At 40.4% G+C, this 8,908-nt stretch overlaps 1 protein-coding gene across 2 annotated transcripts; it reads left to right on the forward strand.

Moving 5' to 3' along the window:
- The first annotated feature begins 1,224 nt into the window (after positions 1 to 1,224).
- On the forward strand, positions 1,225 to 7,419 carry mep1a.1 (meprin A, alpha (PABA peptide hydrolase), tandem duplicate 1). Of its 2 annotated transcripts, none has more exons than XM_085771819.1 (14): positions 1,225 to 1,296; positions 1,379 to 1,403; positions 1,488 to 1,532; positions 1,670 to 1,710; positions 2,050 to 2,125; positions 2,350 to 2,467; positions 3,266 to 3,441; positions 3,563 to 3,784; positions 3,894 to 4,040; positions 4,153 to 4,368; positions 5,170 to 5,634; positions 6,740 to 6,913; positions 7,028 to 7,112; positions 7,225 to 7,419. In XM_085771819.1, exons 1-13 carry the CDS (start codon positions 1,237 to 1,239, stop codon positions 7,075 to 7,077), a joined length of 1,815 nt encoding a protein of 604 aa, XP_085627945.1. In that variant the 5' UTR covers positions 1,225 to 1,236; the 3' UTR covers positions 7,078 to 7,112; positions 7,225 to 7,419. The 2 variants fall into 2 exon arrangements, with proteins under 2 accessions (XP_085627945.1, XP_085627944.1); XM_085771818.1 differs by having other exon boundaries at positions 1,225 to 1,302; positions 7,225 to 7,243.
- Positions 7,420 to 8,908: the final 1,489 nt, after the last annotated feature.

An 8,908-nucleotide genomic window follows, 5' to 3' on the forward strand; every position in this document is an offset into this window, starting at 1 on the left:
CAATTCCTCAGTGTCACTATCACAAACAATCTCAGCTGGCACCTTAATACCAGTATTATTGTCAAAAGATTTATGCAACGACTTTTCTTCCTTCGTAAGATGAAAGACTTTACTTCAGATCTTGATTAACTTTTATAGGTGCATAATTGAAAGTATTCTTACTTTTTCGTCCACAGTTTGGTTCAGTAACCTCACTGTACAGGACCAGAAATCTCTGACCAGAACAGTCAATCTGGCTCAGAAAATTATTGGTACTACTGATCTGCCTAAACTTGATGCACTTTACAACTCAAGGCTCCTGGCTCGGGCTTTAAAAATAGTGAGCGACACCAGTCACCATGCCTCTAGCCTTTTTGTTCTTCTCCCTTCCGGTAGACGGTACCGCTCGATTAAATGCTCTACCTCCCGGTTCACAGGTAGTTTCTTTCCTTGTGCTGTGCGCAGCCTAAACAACCTTTAGCCTCAGTGGTGCACTTTAATTTCATGTCTGAACACTCAGGGCCAAATAGAAGGTTTTAACTACCATTATTATCTTTACTATTATTATTTTTATTTTTATTCTTCTATTGAAAGAGGCGCTGAAACACAGATACCTCCACTGTACACTCTAAAAGCTTGTTGTCTTCTTTCATTGTTAGGATGAATGTTTTCCATATTGTATTTTTACTTATGTCTATGGTGCCTATATCTGGGGGCAGTGTTCTTCTCTCTTAACTTACCTTATTTATGTTTCATGTAATTTACTGTGTTTTCCTTCTTTTATGTATGTATGTTTTTATAGGCCTGTCCTCTCGCAAGCGCTTTCCAATGCAGATTTTCTGCAAATGGCAAATAAATGACTCTGACTCTGAACCTGAAGTTTGCTTGCCTTTTTGAATTTAACCCACAAGGGGGCAGTATAAAGAGGGGTAGGTTACAGTAAGCTCTGAAGAGATTCATTTTAACATCATCTGAACACCAAAATAAATGTTTGCTGCAATATGTTTTGTGTTAATTGAGTGAATGTATGATTTCAGGGGTGCTTTCGGATGTTATAATGAAATCAGATGAGCCAGATAACAGACACGAGAAGTGTGAGTGCACATACATGCACATACAAACACCTACTAATCACAAATCTGAGTCAAAGTCCTCTAGTTACTCTTTTATGGCTGGCATAAACCTCAAGAGCTGAAGGTCAGATCTGGCCCATGTGCACATTTAAAACAAAGCAGCAACAGCTTTGTGTCATTCAGCATGATGATGGAAAGGGTGCTACTGTTGTTTGGACTTGTGGCTCTGGCTGCGTCATACACTGTAAGTGTGTATTTGTTAATTAATTAGTCAGCATGTTGTTACCATTAATATGTGATGACTTATGCTGGGTTTTTTTATGCAGTTACCAGTTTCCCCTGTGGTACATGGTATGTCAAATAACCATATTTGATTGAGGTAATTCAAGTTGTTAGATATGTAAATATTCTGAACTTTTTCTGTGCCTTTTGCAGAGGTATATGAAAATGGCGAAGATGAAAACCCCATCTTAAACCTGGGTAAGATACAACGAAACAGACAGATAGACCTGTTGTTCACAGGTCCATAATCCACAAATCAATACAGTAATATGTTAGCGGAAAGTTTCATACGGATGATGTCAATTAATTACGGTGTGTTTGTACCTGTGCTACAGGTTCAGATGGCAACCTCTTTGAAGGGGACATTTTAATTCCTGTGAGTTGAATTTTGACAGAAATGTTTTCTTATTATTTTTTTTAAAGAAATGCTGATTCGTAGCTGCTCCTTCATCATTGCCGATCATTCTTTGGTTGACTGCTCGATTGTTATCATCAGTTTTGTTGTTCTACTGCTGTATGCAATAGTAGAAAACCTTTATTTTACCAGGCAAGAATTGCTAAGAATACATTCTTATTAAGGCAATGGCCTGGTAGGAGGTGAAAGACCTCCTAAGGGCAAGGCAATAACAAGCTTGGCTGTTCTCCCAGCTGGTGTTTATCTTTATAACCTTGATTAGGTTTATGATAACAATTCAACATCTTCTTAATGCTACAGAAAGGAAGGAATGCCATGATTGACAAAAGATACAGATGGAAATTTCCAATCCCTTACATTCTGGGTGATGACTTAGGTAAGTTTTTTTTTTTAAACATGTCTTGTATAGTTAAAATACAGTTTGGATGCTCCACTGATGCACTCATCTGAAGCAATCTACACTGGTGGAATTCTTACTATTGATTTCCTCCAGTGGGATTCACCATCTTACCACACTTGAAACTCTTTATTCTCTTTATTTTGAAGGAAGAACTATGTGATGCACATTCACACTTTCCTGATGTTTCTCACACTCCTCAGATTTGAATGCCAAGGGCTGTGTCCACCAGGCTTTTGAGATGTATCGGCTGAAGTCGTGTATCGACTTCAAGCCATATGAAGGAGAGAAGACCTTTATCAAGTTTGAAAAGAGAGGAGGGTATGGCTCTAGCTTTCTTACTTGTTCTTACAACGTTTGTCCTCGATACAGTTGACAAAAATAGAGCAAAATCTAATAAATGAATCTCAAGTATATGAATTTGGCTATTGAAATTAAATGTTTAAGTTTTACTTCCATTTCCAATACCATTGAAAATCATTCCCAGTGTGCATCATTGCAGAGGTATTACATATTTCAAAAATAAGACCCAAGACCAACTCACAAATGGCACTAATGTACTAAGGTGGCTAACATCAGTAAATATTAGCCATAATACTGGCCAAACCAGACCAGGAGCTGTAGCAGAACATCCCAGAGTGTTGTGACCTAAGAACAGTGTGGTTTATGATTTAGTCATTAAACACTGTAAGAGGAAGAATGTAGCAATTCTTCCCTTTAAAGTTACACAGTGTCTCTAAGACATACCTGAAATTGGGAATAAGTATGGACTCTGTAGTTTACAAAGTCAGGTCATCTTGGTGTTTTGGCACAGAATTTGATTAGAAGGGTACCAATTTTACACATTCAGGTATTAGTACTTTTCAGTGAGAAGTTTCGGTAAATCCAATAAAACAACACCTGGTGACATCATGAATGATGTCATACAGAGTCATGTGGAGTATTGGGAATTGAAACGATGCTGAGGAATTAAAGTCAGGATCAACTTGTGCTTTTACTAGTCCTGTTTTTCTGTGTCTTTGGAGTCCCAAATTTAATGGAGGTACAGTACAACACTAAATCACTGGTATGCCTCTTTAAATCTTTATTGATCTCCATTTCATTTGGTTTTGGCTATAGGTGTTTCTCCAGCGTTGGTGACCAGCAGAATGGCCAGATTCTGTCTCTGGGGTCAGGCTGCGACCACAAGGCGGTGATTGAGCATGAACTGCTCCATGCTCTGGGATTTTACCATGAACAGTCCCGCACAGACAGGGATGACTATGTTGACATCTGGCTGGATCAGGTTTCTCCAGGTATATCTAGGATATTCATGTTTCCTTATTTCATGTCTTTTGTCATTCCTGCTGATGTGTGATGCATTGTTGGGAGTAACGCTATAGTTCAATACTTGCGTGAACATGTAATTTCCTGCAGGGCTTGAACACAACTTCAACAAGTACAACGATGACTACATAACTGACCAGAACACAGCGTACGACTACGAATCCATCATGCATTACAGGCCCTTCTCCTTCAATAAGAATGAATCCATTCCCACCATCACCACAAAAATCCCAGAATTCCTCAACATCATTGGCCAGTACCTCGACTTCAGCAAGATGGACACTCTCAGGCTCAACCGCATGTACAACTGCTGTATGTAGAGGCTGACAGAGTGAATATCTGTCTTAGTTTCATGTTTTTCTGGATTCAGTGCATGCAATCTTTGAATAGCTTTGCAAATCCTCTTCCTTCTTCACCCCAGCTGGCCCTCTCACCCTGCTGGATCAGTGTGCCTTTGAGTATGCCAGCGTCTGTGGAATGATCCAGGCCTCCTCTGACGATGCTGACTGGGTTCACACCAAGGGCAGCGTTGGTGAAGAAGATCACACACTACTGGGACAATGCAGAGGTTCTGACTTATACAGTATATTATCAGTTCTCACAACATGGAAGAAAATGTGCAGATATAATATAATTTTGCACGCTGTAAAAGCCTGTTGTACCTTGTCTGATTTGAATAGATGCTGGATACTTCATGTACTTCGACACGAGGACCGGGAAGGCTCAGGAGTCGGCTCTTCTTGAATCCCGCACCCTTTACCCCAAGAGGAAGCTTCAGTGTTTGCAGTTTTTCTACAAAATGACCGGAAGCCAGACTGACAGACTGGTGATCTGGGTCAAGATGGATGATGGCACGGGCACCATTCGTAGAATGAAGAAAATGCACACCTTTCATGGTATTTATTAATGTTAATGACACAAATTCCAAGCACCTTCTTGGAAATTTACAGCAAATACTTGAATCAAGGCACAGTCTTTGGACTAAGCAAAGCCAATCACCTACTGGCTGTAGCTTCACATGTCACACACACAAGCAAAAATTTACGCGTGAACAACAGTAATTGGTATAAGAACAGTTAGCTGCTCCAGTGATTTTCAGTTTCCTCCTGGAGTTTTCTTTTAACCTAAGCTTTAGAAAGAACCAGGCTAGCGTTTCCCTGTGCTTCCAATCTTTATGCTGAGATGAACTGATCAGCTGCTGGTTCCAGCTTGAGCCTTAAAGAGGAACTATGCAGGATTTCCAACTTATATGCTACATTTTTACCTTAATTAAACATCTTTGGGGTAATTGTGATGGTTAAATAAATGACTGGAGAGAATGGAGGCTTTCTGCCTTCCACGTAGCGTCTTTTGGCCGAAAATCAGCCTTGCAAGATCAGCGCTGCCGCCCCCGTGTCCCAGCTCTCGTCTCGGCAGCATCACGACACAAACGCGCCTCGTAACCTGTTATCTCTGGTTTAGGACAGATAAGACAACAAATGCCGGCTTCGTTGAAAACAAATGCACATGGCCAAGAGGAGGGTTAGCAAAACAGCAGAAAAGTGACCAGACTTGCATAGTTCCCCTTTAATGTAAAAATGAATGGTATCAATCCTGTCACCTAACTCTTGGCAAGAGTATTTTACAATACATACTGTAACATAAAGGCTAAGGACAGGCATAGTAAGAATTGTAATCCTGTTCTTCTTCCTATCCAGCGGATTCTGACCACTCATGGAAGATCGCCCACGTTCCAATGAATGTAGGGGAGAAGTTCCGCTACGCTTTCCAAGCTGTGCGCGGCGACCCCTCTGTGTCCACTGGTGGCATCTACATAGACGACATCAGCCTGACTGAGACGCGCTGTCCCAGTGCAGTGTGGACAATCAAGAACTTCTCAAAGATCATGGAGACAGCTAAGAGGGACACATATATTGACAGCCCTCGCTTCTACAGTCCTGAAGGCTACGGTTATGGAGTCCGTGTCTTTCCTTTGTCGACCTACACCGATTACACTGGGAACTACACAGGGCTGTACTTCCACCTGGCCAGTGGGGAGAACGACGTGGTGATGCAGTGGCCAGCAATAAACAGGCAGGCCACTTTAGTGGTGATGGATCAAGACCCCGACATTAAGCTGAGGATGTCCACTGCTCGTAGTCTCACTACTGACATGAGGACAAGTAAGTCGTCTTTATCTGTTATCCAAAGGGAGGAGGGGGGGACTGCACTAGCCTCGTAAACCCGCCTCTCCCAGAACTGCATTTCATTTCATTCCGAGGGAGAGTCTGGCCTCATCCCCATTCTAAGCGTTTGGACTGAAACCCTCAGAAGGCCGAGCCAATCAGCGTCGCCGCTGTGATTGACACAGCACGTTGGCCAATCAGGGACCGACTGGTGCAAAGCCCCGTCACTACACCAACTTGCTGATTGGCTGAATGGGGTTGTCTGTCAACGCTACTACTCCCGCCCAGCTCCCGCCCACCCCAGACGCTTGGAGCGGGGATGAGGCCAGACTCTCCCTCAGAATGAAATGAAATGCAGTTCCGGGGGAGGCGGGTTTACGAGGCTAGGACTGCACAAGTTAAAGGAGAAAAAACAAACAAACAAAAAAACACATGCATTCTTCATAACCTCTGGGAAGCTGTTCAACACACCTGTTGTTGAATACACCCACAAAATTGGAGGATCCCATATTTTGCAGTTTTCTAATGTTTTACTTAAAGTCTTGTTCCACAAGAAGTTACATTTCAGGTAAACATTTGCTAAACTAACTCCTGCAAGGTTGGGTGGTGGATCCAAGTACTGTAGGCGGGTCTTGAGGCAAAGCCTGGAGCAGTGACTGCTTTCTTGTGAAGTCACATGTCCTGACTCCTGACAGCTAAAGCTCAGTTTCTGAATACAAGCTGTGAGCACTTCTCTTTGAACCGATTCTTTGACATTTTACAGTATACAACCAAGTATAGTATTTTACAGGTAGAACCAAGATCCACTATATAGTATAATCAAAGAAGACATGGAAACTGGGATATTAGAATGGTTCCTACTGATCATTTTAATCTTTCACAAATGAGGCATAAACATATGCTTTTATTATATGATCTATACAACATAGTTTTCTGAATATCAACAGCAAGTATGCAACAAAAGAACAAAAATGATGATGGCATATACAGTAAAGTAATAGTTCTGTATGAAAATCTGTTGGAACTGTAGAGGACTCTTGGACATCAACCACCTGAAACTAGTTCATTTGCGCTTACTGAATTGAATTTTGTTTTCTTTCAGCATCAGATGGAAAGCTGTTTTGGGATAATCCCTCCAAGGTGGGGACGTATGACCCCTCCTGTGATTGCTATAGAGGTGGAACGTGGGGCTGGAGGAACTTTGTGAAGCACTTTGACCTCCGGAGACGTAATTACCTCAAGAATGATGACCTCATCATCTTTGTCGACTTTGAGGGTTTGTGTTCTGTGTTTAATTCTCACACATGAAACTACATCTAAAATACTATTGCCTTGTGTGATGTTGTGAAGCATGTGAGGAGGCAGACATGACAGGTACCTTTGTCCACAGACATAACATCACTGATCAAAACAGAAGTTCCCATAAAGCCAAAGGAGTAAGATCATGCAAGCCTCTGCATCATGAGGGAGTGGAGGTAAAACAACTACACACTTCTAATTCACATTTGAAGATTGATCACAGATGCATGTACTCAACCTCATGTCATTTTTTTTTTTACCAACTTGACATGCAGTATGGGTGAGAAGAAAAACCTGTGAAGATGAAGAGAAGATGGATGATTACTACATGCCAGAATTATACGCATGAAGTATAAAATGTTAACTTTGTATATGATTTGTATGTAAAAGTTGAAATATATGCAGAACAAATTTTTAAAATGTATCGTACAATAAGAAATGTTAATACTTTATCGCTGAACTGCTGTCTAATAAAAACATGCCTAGAACAAGCCTGTGGTGCTTTTCTTTTGTTCCATAATGTACAACCCAGTGAAATGAGAGGACACAGGACACTTAACATTTTAAATTGTTAACCTTGTAGTTGTTTTTCATCTGTATAAAAATCAATGCAATATGTAATTGTCAGTATATTATGACCATAATACACTAGATAACCAGAAAAGACTAAATGTCTGATACCCTCACACACCTATAGAAGATTTTGCATGTGGCCTGGTTGAGATTTTGATGATAATGCAATACAAATGCATAACTCATAGCATTATAATAAGAACACCTATACTTAGAATGAGTTATATTAATTCAAGATCTGCCCCTAAAACTGATAATTTTTTTCCCCTGCTGGCTGCCCACAATGCTCACATCAGTGAATGTCACAATTTATTTTTTCTTCTTTTTATTTATTTATTTTTTCTATTGGACAACCACTTTCCTCTTCTTGATCATGATATTGGGAGCTCCCCACTATCTTGTGATTTTACATAGCAATATTGGTAATTAGTCCGTGACAGTGCTTGAAAAGTATTTTGGTGTGAGGCTGGTTTTTGGAATCATCATAGAAAAAATGATCTGACAGGAAAAATGCAAGAATACTGAGTTAAAGTTAGTCCACAAACTCTACAGATTCAACACAAAAGTTCAGTTCACTCAGCATGTGACTGTCTCTCACGTGTTTTTTTTTTTCTTTTTTTCCGGCTCTTCCCTGGCTTCTTTCAAAAGACAGTTTATTAGATTATTATCTATGATCGAGTTAGATAAAAGCTATATACTGAAAACTCCTTATCCCACATAAATGGTTGTTTAATCTGTTTGGAGAAGCTTTATCTTCATAGGATGCCATGCATTTGATCCCAGATTAGATTCAAGGACCATAGGCTAATAAAATACAGCCTGTGTTAGAAATCAAACACAGGGATTTCAAAGGAGGGAGGATATGGGGAAAATAATAATTGCAATATGGGATCTGTTTTGGCCTTTTTTTTTATTTTTAGCTTTGACCAATACGAGGGACTAAATGTCAAGATTCCTTGTGCCCTTTCACTCAATTAATTTTGCCCATTGTTTTTGAAACCTGTGTCTTGAAAGGCCGTAAACTTTATGAGTACAATAACAAACTGCTTATGCAATCCTTGAATATCAACTAAATCTGATGTGTTGACATTGGATAATATAATGGTGCTGTAATTTAAAGATAAGTGCACAAACTGCTACAGAGAGGTCACAGATCAAACCCATAAACAGCATTTTATTATATTCAGACTCAGCTCTCACCAATCTGTTGTTGCATCTGTTCAGGGTCAAGTGTTTACTGCTGCACAGAACATCAGACAGCATGTAGGGGAGAGTGGGGTAATTAGTACCAAGGGGCAAGTAGTTCCACCCCTGTTATCTAGAAAACCTAAAAGTTGGTCATGTGACCACATATTTTTGAAGGGGCATCCATTTCACTCATCCTATCAAGAAGGCGGGT

Source organism: Trachurus japonicus, chromosome 24 (genome assembly GCF_045865225.1).
Source record: "Trachurus japonicus isolate A0001 chromosome 24, Traja_1.0".
In the NCBI taxonomy this organism is placed as follows: domain Eukaryota; kingdom Metazoa; phylum Chordata; class Actinopteri; order Carangiformes; family Carangidae; genus Trachurus; species Trachurus japonicus.